This window comes from Anopheles ziemanni, chromosome 3, assembly GCF_943734765.1.
Source record: "Anopheles ziemanni chromosome 3, idAnoZiCoDA_A2_x.2, whole genome shotgun sequence".
NCBI lineage: Eukaryota > Metazoa > Arthropoda > Insecta > Diptera > Culicidae > Anopheles > Anopheles ziemanni.
This window is the reverse complement of record NC_080706.1, coordinates 17,055,447-17,075,850: the sequence shown is the minus strand read 5'-3', so window position 1 is coordinate 17,075,850 and position 20,404 is coordinate 17,055,447. Positions and strand designations below refer to the sequence as shown.

Sequence of the window (20,404 nt, the reverse complement as noted above, 5' to 3'; positions counted from 1 at the left end):
GCACAACGGCACACAAGAACGGGGCAGCTTGCGCGAGTGAGTGAGTCGGAAAGGACAGATGTTCCCGTGCGCGCAACTGAGACACCTTTTTTGAACGAAAAGCATAGTAGCAAGAAAAGGAGTCTCCCAAGCGCATCGGCCGTCGGAACGGCAAGCTAAACTATTTCCCTTTTTATTACAACACTGCTGGCGTAGTGGTGCCGTGCGCCTTTGTGAGTGCGTGCGTGTGCGTATGCTTGTTTCTCCACGGAACACACGGGACAAAAATCCGTTCGCTTGCCAAAGGCCCAGTAAATGGTTGGTTTCGGTACTACGCTGCAAACCTTCCCGTTTTCGATTTTTGTGTTGTCGCAGTCGGCAGAAACAACCGAAGTTAGCTCGGTGAAAATGGGACTGTGAAGCAACCCAGTGCACTACGACCCGGAGCTGATGGAGCCCCAGGAGCACAAGCAACCGAAACCAGGAATGAACGGCACGGTACGGGTCAATGGTAGCGCGGAAGGAGAGAGAAGAAGAGGAAACAAAAAACAATAACTGCACATTCCTCTCGTGCTACTGCTAGCAGCAACAAACATCGTCGTGAGAATCAAGGATCAGCGGTGGTAGAAGCAGAGCGAGATGTTTTAAATATCAAAAAAATGGCCGCATCGCAGCAAACATTGTCGCTGCAAACGTCATCGCCGCTCAGTATGTTGAGAAGCCACAGTCTTCTTTGTTTGGCAAGGTGGTGAACGAACGCCTAAAGATTGTGCCGAAAACCCTCATTTTCAACCAAAGCCACCGTTCGTAAATCTCGCATCGGCCTTCTTTCTCTGCGAGCTCCAACAGTGTCATCATCGCAAACGGTGTGTACCCGAAGTACAAAGGATTGAATGGAAAGGTGTTTGCGTGAAAGGACATTTTCCCACTGTGGTGTATCTATTGTGTGAAAAGCTGTTTGTTTTCTTTTTCCCTTCGCGGGGCACGGACACGGTTTTGCTCCCGGTGGGACACACGAACACTGAAACGCTCGGGACTGCATCATCCGTGCGCGGAGTGGTAGACAGTGGTATATCCTTGCCCCGGTTCTGGCACATTTATCCTAGTCCAGTGTAAAGTTCGATCTGTTCAACGCTTTCTCTGTTGGTTGCGGTTTGTTTTCAGGTTTCCCGACTGTGTCAGTCCCCCTTGTCGAGGAGAGAGAGAGAGAGCATAACTGGGCCAAAAGATTGAGGAAGCTGCCTTAGTCCGGGAACACTACCCAACCCGGTGGAAAATGGTTTCCACCGCTGGAGCAACCATGCTATCGACCCTTCTTTGCAGTGCAAAAAGTAGTCAGATGAACCATCCCAACTAAGGTGATTCCGACACGGCGGTCATATATGTGTTTTTTGTGAGTGTGTCCTCTTACGTATGCCCTGGATTAGATGAGGATGGTGTCTCCAGTCGCTGCCGATCTGCCACTTGACAGTTCTCGCACAACCTAAACAGCATCAAAAGCAGCTAAAGGAAAAAAAACATACGCACATCCTTTGAAAACCGTTGACTGATTGTATCAAGGATCATATCGAGTGCTTCACCGGCACCAGAACCATCTCCCGAACGATATTGATTACGAAGTCCAACGGGAAGCTACTGGACCCCAAGGAATTCCCCAGAAAAATATACTGCACCGGACTTCGATTGCAGCATTAGAAGAATTGTAGGAAAGAAGGACAACTTTGGCTGATTCCGTGTTCCTAACGCATGCGGAATGCATAACAGATAGTGCAGTTTCGAAGAAACTTAATCCAACGAAGTCGGAGGGGGCCCGCTGTTGCTGTGGAGCTGATAACAGAAAAGAAGAGAATATTTTCGTCCCTTCCGGGTCTGCTTGTACGCCAGCGGTTGAATTTGGTGCCCCAAAGGAGTCAACAAACTACACAAGAAAATGCCCAGCGCTTCCTTCACGTCGTCTCGATCGTACGTCAGGCGGTCCCGGCGGAAGGGCAATCGAATTCCGCTGCCATCGAGAACATCCGGTAAGTAGCATTTTTTCCACGGCACGACAACCGGTTTGCAATCTGAATGAGCGATGCACGAATCCTGCCGATAGTCTTTATTATGCTTAACCATATGGCCAAAAATGATATGTTCTCTTTGTATTTCTACATGGCGTGCAACAAAGTAGCCGCCGAAGGAACTCAGAACGCATTGTCGTATGATGCTGTGCGAAGCTGGGCGCTTGAAAAACACAATGTTGATCCACATTTTATAACGAGCGCTCTTACTTTCTCTTGCATTTTTATTCCTTTCCGTCTGTTTCTGTCTCTATCCACTCGTTCAGTTCCAGCCCGAGTCTGCTCTCGGCTGGTGCTGTGTTGGTTCCCACTTCCGCAAAAATACCATCGCGGATTGCTGCCGCGGTCCATGTGAATTGCTTGCAATCCGCCGTCGTGGGCCAACAATTGTTTTATTTTCCTGTGCGTTTTTGTGTGTATGTGTATGTGTGGGTCTGTATGTATTTCCTTCTTTTCCAGTTCACCAACTATGTTGCCTTTTGTAATTATACTTTGGGCGGTGCTGCTTTATACTGCTTTTTTGCTAGCAACAGCACCCTGTTTGCAACTTTTCACTTTCCTTTTTCCCCCCTGGTCTTTTCCCTTGCCACACTTTGGATTAAAATTATTTTCCTCTACGACGGGTGGCAAGGAAATCTCGGGGGGAGCTCGGACCGAGATGAGATAACTTGATAGCTCCGAAAGGAGAGTGATTAAAATGTGCAAGGATATTGCAAGGATTGGACGCACAATCGTTTCTTTGCTTCCTTCTGCAAGAAATGTGAGAGTATTAGATTCACTGACCTGAAAGGTAAACAAATATAACTACAAAAAATGCACCATCAATAATATCCTTTATATATTCTTTTCCTTATGACGGTGAAGTCCCGTTTACCTGCGCCATGCAGGATCCGTCCTTTTTTTTCTATGGGAGCAATTTCGACCATCCGGGATAAAAGAAAGTCTGGTAATCGGGTTTTTTCTCAGCCATTATGCCTAGTTTTCGGGAAAATTTATTCAAATCATATAAGGTTGACGTGGCACTGCATTTTGTACTTTTATCAGGCCCAGAAGAAATCTCGTGGTTTTCTGATTATTGCACTTACCATTCTGGCATACCTTAAATTTGGATTACGGCTTTGGGTTTTAAATTCAATTAATCCTTTGTGCACAAACGATGCTCTAAGGAATAACGAAAGTGTATTTAATATCCATTTTGTGATGTTGTTTATGTTTTATCTGGAGTATTCTTTAAAATATAAAAGTATAATCATATTTACTTGATACAAAACTTCTCTGTATGACAGATATGATCTCATTTTTTTAAGTGTTGCTCCATTTAATATGAATATTATAGCCTGTTTTCCCCACACGTTTTCTTAAATATTACTTTTATTATTCCACCAACCGAGATTTATTTAATAGCTGACAACACCTCAAGGGCGTGAAGCGTGCCAGAGTGGGATGAAGGAAAGTACTAGTTTAAAAATATAGTTGCAGTGAAGAGGAATGAATTTATTTATATTCCCCCACCCAATACGGCAATAAGGTATGGCAAGGAATGGAATGTGTAACTCTTTTTGTTTGTAAAGTTGTCGAATTTTGCAAACCTCAAAAACAAGCTTGTTGATCAGCAGATAAATCATGCGTTATAAGAAAAAGGGCTACAGTGGATAAGGTTTATGTTAATTCGTGCCCGGAAACAGATGTATAATATATCTTGGTTTAATTACAAGTTTCCGCAAGGATAATTGCTGACAACAGCCAAGCGTGTTAGCGTTGTATGTATACGCTGACACAAAGGATTTGATCTGTTACTTTCTCGTTTCTCTGTACTGCGCGATAGTTCGTACCGCAGTCCGGAAACATTCCAGTGGAAAACAGAAAAAGGAAGGAAAACCAAAAAGGAGTACAATTTTGGCTGCCTCAATTTTTCCTGCATTGTTCGAAAAAGCGATCACCACCGCTTGGTTTGGGGGAAGGTGTCATTCGGTTCGACTGGCGCTTCCTCGAGGTGCATGCCCTTTCAGCAGACACTACGTACGGCTTGGGTGGTGCGTTGTAATTTCATTATTAATAGTTTCCGGACGGGGGCCTCGGGGTTTCGGAACACGCGGACTATCGTCGTTTCCCTTTTTCCATTTCCCCACGGCAAGTTCCGCGTCACTCGTGTTGTCTGTTCAATTCGAGGGGGAGGTGGCCCTTTTCCTCACTGGTATGTGTGTGATTGTGTGTGTGTGTGTGGGCGTGTGTGTATACGAAGAAGATCAAGAAGGACATCTTCATCTTCGAAGGGGAAACGCATTGCTGTGTAGTACCGAGTTTTGCTCCCGAAATAAATCCGTCTCGAGTTCGGTCTCTCCCGATCGTTCCGAGGGTAAATCGTTCCCGGACAGTGGGGGTTTCTCGTGTTCGGCTCGTCAGCAAAAACGTAGTTGAAACATATTCCGCCCGGCGGTACTGGCGCGGTGCGTTGCCGTTGTTGCATGTGCATCCTGCTAGGGAAGCACGCAAGATGATCACTTTCCTCCTTCGTTTTCCTTCGGCTGCAGTTACTTTGTAAGATCGCATGCTAGAGGGTGTTCCAAATTGAATGTCGATGACGGAGGGAAGATTTTTGCTTACAAAACATAATATCATTGATCAATTTTTTTTAATAATTTTGTATAAATAGCACCTTCAACAATGTAGGGTTCCATATTATACATTAATTTAAAATATTTTTATAATTTGTTTCCACATTCGTTTCCAAGCAATTGCATTCTTGATATGTTCAGTGATTATGAAAGTAACGCTCGTGGAAATAATAAAAATGAAATCTACATTTCATAAGAATGAAGTTAAACTTCATGATCACCTTGTGTTCCGTATTCCATATGAAAAACATAGATCACTAATATATTGCCTTGCGTCACTGTTTTCCCTCTCCACAGCACTCTGCGAACCACCGGGACAAAACATTCCAGCACCAAATGTCGGCGCAGCCCTATCTTCGAGTGGTGGCAGCGGAGGAGGAGGAGGAGGAGCGGGAGGCCCAGCTGTAACAGCTGCAGCACCTCCGGCAGCCGGGACGGGTCCCGCGACAACCGTCGTCAACACTACGCTCAACTCGAGCGCTGGTGCCACAAACAGCAGTAGTACCGGTTCGCCCGGTTCATCCAACTCTAACGCTCCCTCTACATCCACATCGTCCTCCGGCTCATCGTCCTCAGCATCGTCGTCTTCGTCGACGTCCTCAGCGCTTGGTTCCTCCTCGTCGACAACCCTTACCACTGGCTCCGGAACGTCTTCGATGGTCGGCGGCGCCGGTTCATCTTCTGGCCTACTGTCGTCCCCGCCACTGTCACATCTGAACTTTAGCAGCGGGTACACCGGTGTGACAGCAACCAACACCGGTGCCGGCAGTTCCGCCACGGGTGCGCCATCCTCCTCGACCACCACCACCTCTTCACAGTGTCTCTCTGCGATATCGGCATCACTGTACGCGCTCGGCGGAACCGGTGCAAGTAGCAGCACTTCCTCTTCATCCACCGGAACATCTTTCGGTGCCGGTGGTGCATCTTCCACTTCCGGATCTTCCTCCTCCGCGACGGCGGGACCCTCCGGATTTGGGCTGGGTGGTCCAGTTTCCTCGGTCACGCTTTCGGAGGTGAAACAGAGCTCCAACTCGCCATACGATCTGCGCAAGAAATCGCCCCTTACGGCGCACGATTCCGCGACCGGTGGATCGTGGCTCGCGGGGGACGCACGACCCGCCACAACGACTTCAACATCCTCCAGCTCCAGCGTTGCCAGTAATTCAACGGGAGGAGGAGGAGGAGGTTCCTCGTCGAGCGTCGGTGGTGTGTCATCCTCATCTTCTTCGACTGCTTCCGCGTCGTCCACTGCGACGCTCTCGACGTCCGCTGGTTCGGGCTCCTCGACCGGAGGAATGATGGGTCTCGGCTGTGGTCCACCGTCCTCCTCATCCTCCTCCTCCGCTTCTTCCTCGTCCGGTGGTGGAAACTGTGGTGCCACGGCGGGAGGAAGTAGCAGCAACGGTGGCAACAGTTTACTCCATCACCACCACCATCATCATCAATCATCGCACCAGTATCAATCGTCCGTTGGCTACGATCCGAATGCGGCCGCCTACATGCTTCCGGCCCGCAAGCGTCCCCGACGCACCTACTCGTCCAGCACCGAAGCGGGCACTTCGATGGCTGCAGCCACCATGCCCCAACAACCGACGGCAGCCGCCGCCGCCCTTCTGGCGGCAACTGGGGCCGCCTCCTCCTCGGCAGCCTCCTCTTCCGTCGCTTGTCGGCCGGCCGCGACTGCCGCCGTCGTATCGCTCACCTCCCCGGCCACTCCATCGCCACCCATGGCTGCGGCCTGCGCTGCGGCCGTCGCGGTTGCGGGCACCATGTGTATGCAATCGGCCGCCCACTACCTGCAGTACGAGATGCCGGACGAGGTGCTGTTGACGATCTTCTCCTACCTGTACGAGCAGGACCTCTGTCGGGTAGGGCTCGTCTGCAAGCGCTTCCAGACGATCGCGAACGACAAGGAGCTGTGGAAGCGGCTCTATCAGAACGTGTACGAATACGATCTACCGCTGTTCAACCCGGAACCGTGCCGGTTCGCGTTCGTCAAGCCGGACGAGTCGGAGTACGCCAACCCGTGGAAGGAAAGCTTCCGGCAGCTGTACCGGGGCATTCACGTGCGGCCCGGCTACCAGGATCGTCGGTACCAAGGGCGCACGCTGGCCTACTTCAACACGGTGCAGGCTGCGCTCGATTATGCGGACGAGAAAAACTCGGCCAACAGCAGCGCTGTGGCGGCGATATCCGGTGCCACGGGTAACAACAATGGGAATGCGGGGAACGGTGCGAGTGGGAACGGACTTAACAGCAATAGCGTCAGCGCCAACGCCAACAACGGTGGAGAAGATACCGGCGGAGGAGGTGGTGGTGGTGGTGGCGGTGCTGGAAACGGCGCGGATGTCGTACTCGCCGGAGGTAGCTTAATTTTCCTGCACAGCGGTACATACCGGGGCGAGTTCCTGGTGATCGATTCCGATGTTGCACTGATCGGAGCGGCCCCGGGAAACGTGGCCGAATCGATCATACTGGAGCGAGAGTCCGAGTCGACGGTAATGTTCGTCGAGGGGGCGAAGCATGCGTACGTGGGACACATGACGCTCAAGTTTTCACCGGACGTGACGTCGACGGTCCCGCACCATAAACACTACTGCCTAGAGGTGAGCGAAAACTGCAGCCCCACGGTTGATCATTGCATCATCAGGAGTACGTCTGTCGGTAAGTCAAAACATTGACGAAGATGTTTGTGCTTTAGTGCGAAGCCTTCATCATATCCCCTCTTGTTTACAGTCGGTGCGGCCGTTTGTGTAAGTGGCGTTGGTGCCAACCCGCTGATCAAGTACTGCGACATCAGCGACTGCGAGAACGTGGGACTGTACGTAACGGACTACGCGCAGGGTACGTACGAGCACAACGAGATCAGCCGGAACGCGCTGGCCGGCATTTGGGTGAAGAACTACGCTAGTCCAATCATGCGCGAAAATCACATCCACCACGGGCGTGACGTGGGCATCTTTACATTCGACAATGGCATGGTGAGTGTACAGAGAATGGGCTAATTCCTTGTCTCCCTGCGTGATAGCCTGTTACTTGAATAACCCATTGCTTTTCTTTCCGCTGCCACACTGTAGGGATATTTTGAGAAAAATGACATCCACAACAACCGAATAGCGGGCTTCGAGGTAAAGGCGGGTGCAAATCCGACCGTCGTAAAGTGTGAGATACACCATGGTCAAACGGGCGGCATCTATGTGCACGAGAATGGACTCGGGCAGTTTATAGAGAACAAAATTCATTCCAATAATTTTGCGGGTAAGTAAAGTCTAAGCGTCAGTAGAAATATTCAATGGACGCGGTAGTTTATTCAGAAGAATGTCAAGTTCTGGAAGGCTCTTTACGCGGGACTAAACATCTTCAAAGCATCTGAATAATAGTCTACGAGATGAAATATCACCCTTTTGAATTGGATAGTTCGAAATCCTGACCTACTTTGTTTGCCTTCTTTGTAGGTGTGTGGATTACATCGAATAGCAATCCCACAATCAGAAAGAACGAAATCTACAACGGCCACCAGGGAGGCGTATATATTTTCGGCGAGGGCCGCGGCCTCATCGAGCACAACAACATCTACGGCAATGCGCTGGCCGGCATCCAGATTCGCACGACAAGTGACCCGATCGTGCGGCACAACAAAATCCATCACGGTCAGCACGGTGGCATCTACGTGCACGAGAAGGGTCAGGGTTTGATCGAGGAGAACGAGGTGTACGCGAACACGCTGGCCGGTGTGTGGATTACGACCGGCAGTACGCCCGTTCTACGGCGGAATCGGATTCACTCGGGTAAGCAGGTCGGTGTGTACTTCTACGACAACGGTCACGGCAAGCTGGAGGACAACGACATCTTCAATCATCTGTACTCGGGCGTGCAGATACGAACCGGGAGCAATCCGGTGATCCGAGGTAACAAGATCTGGGGCGGTCAGAACGGTGGTGTGCTGGTGTACAACGGTGGGCTGGGGTTGCTCGAGCAGAATGAAATCTTCGACAACGCGATGGCGGGCGTGTGGATCAAGACGGACTCGAATCCGACGCTGCGAAGGAATAAGATCTACGACGGGCGTGATGGTGGTATCTGTATTTTCAATGGTGGCAAGGGTATCCTGGAGGAGAACGACATCTTCCGGAACACGCAGGCCGGCGTGCTCATCTCGACCCAAAGCCATCCGGTGCTGAAGCGGAATCGGATCTTCGACGGCTTGGCGGCTGGTGTCGAGATTACGAACAATGCGACCGCGACGCTCGAGTACAATCAAATCTTTAATAACAAGTTCGGAGGGTTGTGTCTCGCCAGCGGCGTCCAGCCGATCGTCGGCGGCAATAAGATCTTCAACAATCAGGACGAGGTGGAGAAGGCTGTCTCGGGCGGTCAGTGCCTGTACAAGATCTCGTCGTACACCTCCTTCCCGATGCACGATTTCTACCGCTGCCATACGTGCAATACCACCGACCGGAATGCCATCTGTGTGAATTGCATCAAAACGTGCCACTCCGGTCACGACGTGGAGTTCATCCGACATGATAGGTTTGTTAAAGCGCAGCACCGCGCCCTCCGAATCCTTGGCAGGCTTATCTCAATTCTACGTTCTCCTTTCAGATTCTTCTGCGATTGTGGTGCCGGTACGCTCACCAACCAGTGTCAGCTGCAGGGCGAACCGACGCAGGACACCGACACGCTGTACGACTCGGCGGCTCCAATGGAATCGCACACCCTGATGGTGAACTAGGATAAATAATCGCCGCATCCTTACATTTAGGCTCGTTAAGTTGTGTTGTTTTTTATGTTATAAATTTTCGTGGCCATGTCATGAGAGTACGAGAACGTAGAAGAACGCCGCCTGCCGCGCGCGTGATTCCACGGATTATACACACGGAACTGGTAACTTAATATTGCGGCAATCAATGCAATTAGTTTTCATTGTCGAAACCAGAAACTTCGTCAAACAAACAAGCACGCCAACCTTCTCTTGGTGGTGCAAGCGGGGAAGGGTAATGGAAACAAGACGGATATCTATGTAGGTTGAAAAGGGCAGAGGGAAGGCCATGCGGAAGGCGATAGTATTTTTACCTTGTAAGATGTAGTAATTTCAAAAGAAAATTAGAAGAACTATCCACTATCCCCCCCTCTATCCCAGGGGCCCTCTCGCGAGTGTATATGTGAGTGTGTGTGTGTCAGTGATGATGTTCGCGTGCGTGCTAATATCATGTATTTGTGCTTGTGGCCATTTTCATCGAGAGTGCGTAAATGCAATTGATGTTTAGAAAACCCTGGTTCGCGTAGAGTTCTTAAGTTAAGTCTAAGTAACCGTCTTCTAAAGTACACAGATACACACACACACATAAACACATTGTCATCGTGGCAGTTTTTAAAATCATGGCCCACTTGTCTTTACATCGTAAGCTTGTTTCTTGCGCTTGCTTGTCAGTGTAAGTGTTCGTGTGTGTATCTGGACCTGCGATTATCGTTGGTAATACCACGCGTGTTATTTGCAGTGCGATGCATACCCCAAGAATCTGTTATAGAAGCATGCATTATACTTGCATTGTTTTGCATCGTTTATGTCCTTTTGTTTCTGGCGATGAAAATGTCCCGTTCAAACACGCAGCAGAACTCAAAATGCTCCACAAGACCCCGCCATCCTTGCTGGTGGGGAAACATGTTCGAAGTGTTAACACTTTGCCGTCCGGTAACACCTTTTTCTTCTTCTTCTTCTTCTTGGGGTAAACGACCTTGTTGGTTGGCGTACCCGTTCAGGACTTACGAGACTTTTACCCTATGTGTACGTGGATAGTCAGTCCTCTCGTACAGGGGAGGATCCGGTCTTGGTTGGGATCCGAACCCACGCCATCGAGGTAGTGAGCCTCGGCACTCATGGGCCGATTTTCTAACCGGCGCTACCGGAATGGAATGTAAACAAACTTCACAGGGTGCGTGGGTATACACATACCGACCAACCCCGGACTCGTACAAACGCGCCGGTCGTTAAGTGTTATGACACCACGAATTTTGCGGACATCAAAGTGTTATCACGCAACAGATGTCTTGATGGCTGCGAAAGCACCAAAATGATATTAACTCCACTGGATTGGGCTTCATTTCTCCCAGCGTAGAACTAATGTGGGCCCAATATGTGCAGAAACACAAAAAAACATTTCCTCCAGAAGAACGTTTAACACAAGCCGAGCACTGATGTGAATAATTTTCGTCAGCAAATACAATATTGGCAGCTCCGCCTCATACAAAGCCTGATCGTGGTGATAAATTATACTTGAGTATCAAATCCTGGTACCCATTTTCTGATCACTGAAAGTGTTCATTGATCCTTGATGTGTGCGCATTTTCTTCTGAAATGATTCTATTCCCTTTTGTGAATTTTTTTTGACAAGAGAATCTCTGTGTTAATTTTCTTTACATTTATGTATGCATTTATTCATGCCTCTTAAACTATACGCCTTTCCTAAGCTAGTTTGATATATTTAAAAAAAACTGGACAATAGGTTTTAGTTTTGAGCATTCAAGTGCCAACTGGTTTGGGTTCAAAGTATGCTCAATAGCTAAGCCAACAATAAGCCCTCTTCGTGCAAAAATTCAGCATGATATATTGCTTTATTTTGTGGAGGTTCCTTTAGCAACCATCAACGATTCCTGGGACTTTGGCATAAGATTATTTTGTCCTGCTACGTTTTGGTTGTATAGTCCTTTGGGGAATGGAATCATGAGCTTTGTTAAGCCATTTATTTAAATATTAATTTCTTTTATTTTGCTACATACTCGGTTCCTTTCGTAGATAAATGCGCCACACATATGTCGCCGTGTCACAACATAACTTCAAATTTAATTCTCATAGTACAAACAACTTCAACAAAAACCCGGAACACACCAGGGCCCACCTTGGGGGTTTTAAAAAGTATATGGTGTGGGAACAAGGACGTGCGGGGCGGAATAGAGTGGCACTGGAAAACGGAGTGAAAAAAAAATTATCTGCGTCCCAGTGCATTTATCTGTGTTACTACAGGATCTATCGAATGATTCGTGATGTATTTCTTTTATTATTATTATTATTATTATTTTCTTATTATGTTACTAATCGCTTCGTTTTTCATGTTCCAAGTCCCCCCCCCCTGGCCACGCTGACCCCATCGATTGTCCCTTCCGTTTCTGTAGCCTTCCTCTCTGCTCTCGTACAAGCAATTTGCAAAAACAAAAATATATACAAAACACGAACGCAGGTCTGTTAAGTTAAGGCACCTGCAACTAAATAGAACGCTATTACTAATTGTGCAGGAAAAAGTAGACCGTAAGTCAATCTGCTCGGAAAACGGATGGTATTGAGGTTTTTCTTTTATCACTGTGTTATCATGATTTTACTTTAGGGATCTTTTATCATTTAGTCAAAAAAAAAGAAAAAAAAATACAAAAAAAACTCCAAGGTAGAATAAAACACTAAACTAAAAAAAATGAGAGATTTGTACGCCGAATATACGTGCGATAAGAAAAAGTAGGGTATGGGAGATACAAAAAAAAAACTTGCAGCAAGTCGGAACGAGGTATTGGATGTGCGTTGTATTTTAAGCGATAGTGCGAAGTGTTTTCGGTAGTGTATTTAAAACAGAAATTCCATTCGTTTAGCTTTAGTGTGCGATTTTCCGACCGGTCGCGGGGGGGGGGGGGGGGGGGGGGGGGGAGTGCCATCGGGGCACGCGTCCTCCCGCCTCGGGTGGGCTGATAAGAGTTAAATGATCTAACAAAACATGTAAATTATTATCATGCGTTTTTTAAATTAAATTTATAATTTAGTTTAGTTTAGTTTAGTTTAGCATCTCTCACATGCGCAACAGTCTGTTTAGAAAGGAATTATATTATTTATAGGGTTCGAATTCACATCGCTGTAACTTTATTCTGCCCCGTATCATGTATGATGTACGTATATAGTAGGTTTTTAAGGAAATGGAAACCATTCTTCCCACACACGTGGTGATCCACGTGCTCCGTCTCTCTACCGGTTGCCCCCCTTTTCTTCTCCTGCCAGCAGTATGAAAACGCACCAATCGGGAAGAATGTTTGTGTGAGTGTGCGTGCGTGTGTGTGTTTGTGTGGGTGAAGAAATGTTTTTGAAAACACTAAAAGATAAATGCTTATCAATTCATTTTTTTTTATATATGTGTACAACAACAAAAAACTGTGTTTTGTGTTTTAATTTAAACATTTTTATTTATTTTTTAATGATCTTCTTCTTGGCGTAACGACCTCTTGGTCATGCCTGCCCGTTTAAGGGCTTACGAGACTTGTTTCCCTGTTGTACGTGGATAGTCAGTCCTCTCGTACAGGGGAGGGTCTGGTCTCGGTTGGGATTCGAACCCACGAACCCATTTTTTAATGATATATTACGTTTATTTTTTGTTTGTTTCATTTTATTATTTTTGTATGCAGGCTTATCTCGGCCGAGGTGGGTATTTATCTGGAAGAGAAAAGGAATCGCTTAGAATAGCACTTGCACTGAAAGAAAATCATCATCACGATCAATGCTCCGAAGCACACTGGGGGCTGCGTAAGCAAGCAGTATTAGTAGTAACGTACGTATGTAGCAAACAATTCGAAGCTGCAAACATCTGAAAACCCCGACCTATGCGCAGTATACACGTATTAAATTATATGGGCTGACCGGCATGAGGCAAGGCACAACTAATAAGCAATTCTTTAAATCGGACTCATTCGATATAAAACTTAAAACAAACAAGGACGTATAAAAAGTCTAGTGTGTAAGTCTGCGATAGATTGGATGGAAGAAGTCCGCGAAAGTAAATACGCACCCGGAAATGTATACTCTTAGCGAACTGCTGAAAAAATAAGGATATGTGAATGGATAGAATGAAAAAAGTAACGGAAGGCAACGGAACACGATTTCATCACTTTCGGGAGTTAAACTAAAATAAGCCTATAAAGCAAAGCCATCAGAGCAGGCCTTAACGGACAAGGAGCATGCAGTTTTAGCACAAGGAAAGTGAAATAGGTTGGCTCAGTATGAGGAGCAGAAACATCTATCCTCCCATTTCGCTTTCTTCGAGAGATCGTTCGTTTCAAACACGTTGCAAAAAGATGTGTAATTTTAACTGACTACCGATCGCTTAGAAGAGTTGCTTAAAGATGAGTGTGTCTAGAAAGAGGAACGAAGAAAAATTATGATTCATTCAAGCACAAGAAATTGTGTGTGTGCTCAACTGCATGTTACACACATTAAAAAAAAAGTATAATAACACAAATTATTTATAGCATAAATGTTCTTTACCCGACGTAACCCAAAAATGGGGCGGTGGTTCATGTGTGTAGTGCAAAAAACACCCCTAAGAAAAAAATCAAATGAATTTACTTGTGAACTTTAGTAAATATTTTCATTTTTGGACCGGTTTGGAAAGCATTGAGTTATAGCGGCAATAGGAAATGTTTCACTTTATTTTGCTAGCTGGGGAATATTGTTTTTACCTTATTATGCGTTGTGCACATCTTGACTGAACCTAAACATTTGCATTTACGGTGAATAAGTATTACAGTTTTCTAATCCTTCTGCAATCGCACACGCTTCGGACGAAAACTCCGCCAAGTTGCGCCTCACGGCCCCGAAGTGTTCAGTTTGCAGAGTAACCAACACAATCAAATCTTAGCGGGAAAGCTAGTTTTACCATTTTGTACATAAAGACACGCTCGGGCAGTGTAACCCCTTTTCCTTTTCGGCCGCAAATGTTCGAGAACGAATTCAAGTCCTTTTGAGAGCAGCAACGGATGCACACCACAAATATTTAAAATGATAGCACTACAATTACTCTCCACTGTGTAGTAGCGGAAGACGGTTCGTAGTAAAAAAGGAAAACAGCAAAGTATTAAGTAAATGATGCAAACATTGGTCCACGCCGTCGAAATTGTCGTTCGAACTATGATTATTATTGTACCATTCTAATTATCCTCACTGTAAATGTATATGTGTTTGATTGATCGATCAAGTAACTAGGAAGCAGAGGAATAAAGGTGAAGGAAACAAATAAATTAACACGAAACTAGTACTAACTTGATTACGCATACTATTGACATTACTCAAAAAGCAAAGAATTGAACTCGTTTGAAAACCTTAAAGTAAAGTAAAAAAAAAAAGAAACTAATAATCAATCAATGAAGTCAAGTAGTAGAGATTGTATAGTGATGTGGTGATAAGAAAAAAAAGGAAGCAGATGACACATTATCGTTAAGAAACCAAACAGACGAATGAACCGTTTGCAAAAGCACACAATTCAAGTGATCGATGAGATTGAAAATTATATATCGAAAGAGCAATGCGAAAGTATTGCTAGCATAAATCAAGGGATCGGGAAACGATTGGAAACAACAAATAATTATTGGGAAAAACTATATTTCGATTGGAACGACATTGATTGGAAAAAGGAGAAAAAAAAACAACCGTTAAACCAAAAAGGAAGAAACATATTAGAAAAAGGGATACTTATAGTTACAAATCGTGCTATTTCATAAAAGTTATCCTCCGAATGAGACACTAACAATAATTTCTTATAAACAAAAAGGAAAGGAAGATGTAAGATCATGCGGAAATTTACCACTAACGCTAGTAAACTAAATAAGCGAGAACCGAGATAAAAAAAGAATACAATCTTTGAAGCGAGCGCAGAACAAGAAAACAACAAAAGTAGTTAAGCTTAACGAATAACAACAATTTAGCTAACGATATCGTACGATGATGGAAACGAAAACCTGGTCATGGTGAACCAAAACAAAATTGGAAATTGAGAAGACGTATGTGCGACGAGTGGAAGTTAGTATATGACAGACGACACATGATATGAATTTGAATTTGAGAAATTAGTCAAAAATGAAACATGAAGTGGACAATTTTCATTATGTGTGTGTGTGTGAACAAACAAGTGGCAACAACTAAGTGAAAAATCAACAAGTTCGAGTAAAAATAAAACTTAACAAGATGAGTGCGATAAGAAAAAGAGAAACAAGTGAACAACCTAATCGACACAGTAGAAAACATGGGATGGGAGAGAAGGATTCGAGGTCAACAAACTGATATTTATAAACTAAAAAAAGGAAAAATGGAGAAAAAAAAACAACTAAATAAATGTAAATTGTAGTTTTTGGAGTTTTATTTACTGAATCTTCTCACACGCTCATATTCGAGGAACAGTTCCTTTGCCAGGAGTGTTTTCCTACAACTCCTCCCGGGCCAACGTTGCCGGTGGTTTCTGTTCTGTCTTTGTCACCTTGGCCGGCTGTCCCTTTAGTGCGGCCAGCGTTTCCGGAGTTAATCGTACGCGTCCCAACCATCGGTTGACGGGCGATCCGAGCAGCAGATGATCCTTACCCTGGCGAACCGCCTGTGAGATGACGTGGCTGGACTTGTCGTCGTTGTGCAGGGCGAACACGATGTTGCCCTCCCAATCGATACGCAACACGGTACCCCGGTCCGGGAAGAGGCTGACCAGCCCTCCGAGGTGTCCAATGTGGTGCGTTGCCCACAGTGCGTAATCATTGCCGGCCAGATCGTACAGGAACCGGAAGGGTGCCTCGACCAGCACGAACAGTCGCACGATCAGTCGCCGAAGGTTCGGGAAGGGCGCGAGAATACCCACGAACGAGGGGTTGGCATCGTCGGAGGCAATCACCAGCGAGGCCCAGAAACCGGTGGCGTCCCCATTCAGATTGTCCACTGCACCGGGCAGGCCATCGATGAACACGTCGTGCGTTCCCGCCAGCGGTCCCTTCAGATGGTACCGTCGGATCAGCTGGCCACCCAGTTCCCCAACCAGCACGAAGCTTTCGTCCGGGCTGAGCACAACACCGTTGGCACCGTACACTTCGTCGATGAGCACACGGTTACGGCCGGTGGCACGGGAGTAGTGCAGCAGCCGACCGGACGGGTTGCACAGTAGCGCCTGGATCGCGTCCTCGAAGATAAAATCAGACGCCGTGTCGGACCAGTAGAAATCACCGTTCTTTGCAACCGCGACGGCGTTCGGGAGGTTTGGTTTACGGGTTGCCGGTGATTGTTTGCCATCCGTTCGACTCGTGCCATCCTCGACGATGGCGTCCGTTTTCGAGACAAGCAGCTTCCGCTCGCCGGTTTTGATGTGCACCTGCCAGATGCCGAGGTACGGGTCGGCCACGATCAGGTTGTTGCCCTTGGTATCGAAGTCAATGCCCAGTGGTCGCCCACAGAGCCGCTCGGAGTAAGTGCCAACTGGGGAAAGGGAGCAAATAAATGTATAAAAAGGGTGTCACTGCTTTGTATAGTGATTTTAACAATTTAAAAAAAAATTAATCTCAAGAGTATTTGTGAATGTTTCATATGTGAATTACGTTCGGGATGGTTTTAAAATATCGCAAAAATAAATCATCCTCAATTCGCTTGGTGCTTCACAAAAACAGATGGCAATGATGGGAGTGTGTTGCGAATTCTGCGGGAAGTGGAAACGAAACCAGAGCTCGTCAAGTTATAAATCCGACTGAGTATGGTCTACCGAAATATAATTGAACAGTAGTGAAGCGAATTGGTAACGTAGATGTATTGAACGTCCTTAAACCCAAAACCTTCGGAAGATCTCTGTAACACAAGAGAGATCGACATTAGCAATGCGATACGTAGCATGAACATGGAAGCTGAACACAGGCAGCTGCAATTGTTTTAGAAACGTTAAAGAAAACAGTTTGTAGCTTAAAATTTTAAATTAAAACATCGACTGTACGTTCTTTAAGTGCATGTGCTTTTGTTTGTGTTCTTAAACCAGTAATGAAGCATAAAGAAAAACTGAAATTCTGAATTTGTTTTCGGATAAAACATTCGGTTCAAATCGTTTTCCATTAAGCAGTTAGATCGTCCCCACAGTTAGAAGCTTGTCCGGTCCAGGTTAACGTAATTTACGAAGTCGTTATTACAATGATGAGGTAGGCATAATTTGGTTCGGCACAAAAAAAAGTGATGTAATGTGATCGCCATTGTTCATAACTCATACATGCACAAGATAGTTTTGGGTATTCGAAGAGAAGTCTACCGACAGGTTTTTCTCTCTTCCGCCGGAAAATAATATTCATTTTTTGTTCCAGTTCAAACACATCCCATTAGTAATCCGTTGCCAACCCCTGAGTAAATGCAAGCATGTCCAAAACAGTTGAAGTGCACCGGTTCCGGTTACTTGGCGTCGCTACCAGACTTACCACACTCGGGTCCCAGCTTGGCCACGGTGCGCACCGCGCCCAGCTCGTCCAGTTCCAGAATCTTTCCACCGTAAACCGTGACGTAGGTGAGATTACCCCGCACCAGCACACCCTCCGGCTGCAGCAGGCCACCCTCGTGCAACCGTTCGGCACCGTTGAGCAGCTGGTTCGGGGCCAGCACACCCGTCAGTGGGCGCACCGGTGGGATGCTGATCGGCCTGAACGGAAACACGGTCCGCGGGGGCAATCCCGGCAGGACGGCGATCAGCAGCAGCACCAGGGCGGTCTTCACAAGCTTTCCCCTGAAACCCATCACCCCCACTGGCTCGGCAGTTCCGTTGGTTGGTAAACACTTATGAACACAGTCCGATCACGAATCACGTCAGTACTCTCAGTCCGATAGACAATTGCGTTTCACGTCGCGAACTCGGTTTTATTCCAATCTTCACGCACGTCCGGCGGAAGGTGTGCGTACGCACGGTTCGAAAGCACAAAGCGTTCTACTTCGGACGGAATGTAATTATTATTTTTAAACCGTTTCCAGCTGCACTACGAACGGTGTGTGTGCGTCTGTCTGTGACTGTGAGGAGCACGCAGATGATTGTCGGTATCGGTTGTCGGATTTATTTCGAACGGATTACATCACCCCCGGAATCGCGGGGTGGTTGTGTACGGATAAATAATCGAACCGCACAAACCGGACAGAAATCGAACACACACTTGACCGTGCGCGAGGCGCGAGAAACGCAAATGGAAGTGGCACCGCTAGAATGACCTCTGTTGAGGTCTCTTTTCCTTCGCTAGCACTCCACGATCAACGATCAACGCACAGGCAACGCGGTACGTAATGGAGTTTCTTACATCGTTCCAACCGACAAAGCAACCCACCCCGTTTGAGGTAGATCAAACAACCCCTCCGTCTTGATCATCCAAGGAAGCGGTGGAAATGGAAGATCAACTGGAGAGAGAGTGTGCGTGCGAGTGTTTCCGCTAAAGGGATTCCATGTTGCATGCGTAGGCCGGAGAATGATGAAGAACGGTAGGGAGCCTCCGTAACGGCCGTTAATGCCTGCGTGACGATGGCCTGCGCTCTTGCCTTTTCTTATGTTTCGTGTTCTGGAGGGGATTGAAGATGACTTGCCGTGCCAAGTACCGGTTTTTTATACTCCATACCAAATATGCCCAATGGGACTCAAGTGCATCGATGTCTGCTTGGATTGGAGGAGTTTTTAAAGCTCCGCTAGACGCTTCATTCGAATCAACAGCTTTCAGCAGGAGCGGTACAGATTTACATGCTCGGATTTTGTTTTCTATTTTGGTTATAGTATAGAAAAAAAATGTAAAAGAATATTGGTTATAGTATACAAAAATGTAATATAGTCACATGTATTGGTACTAGAGGCAATGTAAGTGATAAGTAGTTTGTCCGCATTTTTCAGGTCATTTACGGATTGATTTTATCTGTGCTAAGGTGCTCGTTAGGAAGATAAAGAAAGATAAGCTAGGCGCTGTCATTCGTAATTGGAATAATAAAATAAAATGAAATGATAAACGTTTCCGGAAACGAGCCCCAGGGAGCAGCTGATTTTCTGGCACACTTATTGCGTCAGATAATGGTGTAGCGTTTACCTCCACCATACATTAGGCAAGTACTCGTTACGATGTCTTCAGCAGAACCGATCTGATTTTGGCAAGTCATTCTAATCCATTTGTTGCTTTGGTTAAATCCTCAATGTTCATCTATGATGAAAAACTTCTAGCAAATAGCAGAGCTGCTCTCGAGACGGATAGTCTTTCATAAGCAGTAGTTCGAACGTTTTGAACGAATCGAAAAACACGTGTTGAAAAAAATGTATTAATATTACATCAACATACACAATGAAAATGAATTGGCAAATGAAGTACTAGTGTATGTCAAAGACTGAACTGAATAATCGAATCGAATTTGAAGATAAATTTCTGATTGTCAGGCCCAGGCCGGTAAAATGAACCCGCCCTGTGGTTCTCAATACGTAAAGAATCTAATTAAATGTATCTCCATACCACAGCTAAAATGTATTCCAAACTTATTGTTAATTAACAAACACTAGTCGAAATCATGTGACTCAATCGAACGTAGTACTGAAGGTTTCTATCTTTTGTGGTCTAGATAATTGATTTGCTTCCCCTTCTAATCATAACTTTTTTGCTAATATCGTGTACAAATAGTAAATTAATTTATAATAATGCGGATTTTGTGAAACATGTTTCTTTTACATCGTATAAGGACTCCGTAGTACCTACATAAATAAGTTGAAAAAAATTAAATTGTATAAAATAAAAAGAAATCGAATGTAGCAGTTTTCAGGCAACGTGATTTGTTTGAATTTTGCGCGCTTGATCTTTGGACTCACTACGTTCCTTTGGGAACAGTTCCGATTTCTCAAAAGACCCACTATGAAAAGGTGCAGCAAGAACCCCCCCCTTCACGAAGAAATATTGGTAAACAAACTGCTGAGGCAAGCAGGAATATCAACATTAATC

At 46.0% G+C, this 20,404-nt stretch overlaps 2 protein-coding genes across 2 annotated transcripts; one reads left to right on the top strand and one right to left on the bottom strand.

Moving 5' to 3' along the window:
• Positions 1-1,534: 1,534 nt before the first annotated feature.
• Positions 1,535-9,395, top strand: LOC131288962 (F-box only protein 11). The gene is made up of 7 exons (XM_058318147.1): positions 1,535-2,000; positions 4,952-5,747; positions 5,814-7,318; positions 7,391-7,635; positions 7,732-7,912; positions 8,110-9,184; positions 9,257-9,395. The coding sequence occupies exons 1-7, from the start codon at positions 1,910-1,912 to the stop codon at positions 9,384-9,386; spliced, it is 4,023 nt and encodes a 1,340-aa protein (XP_058174130.1). The 5' UTR covers positions 1,535-1,909; the 3' UTR covers positions 9,387-9,395.
• Positions 9,396-15,876: 6,481 nt separating this feature from the next.
• Positions 15,877-18,194, bottom strand: LOC131284233 (adipocyte plasma membrane-associated protein Hemomucin-like). The gene is made up of 2 exons (XM_058313087.1): positions 17,882-18,194; positions 15,877-16,907 (listed from the first exon to the last, which is right to left on the bottom strand). Exons 1-2 carry the CDS (start codon positions 18,192-18,194, stop codon positions 15,877-15,879), a joined length of 1,344 nt encoding a protein of 447 aa, XP_058169070.1.
• Between the last annotated feature and the right edge of the window lie 2,210 nt (positions 18,195-20,404).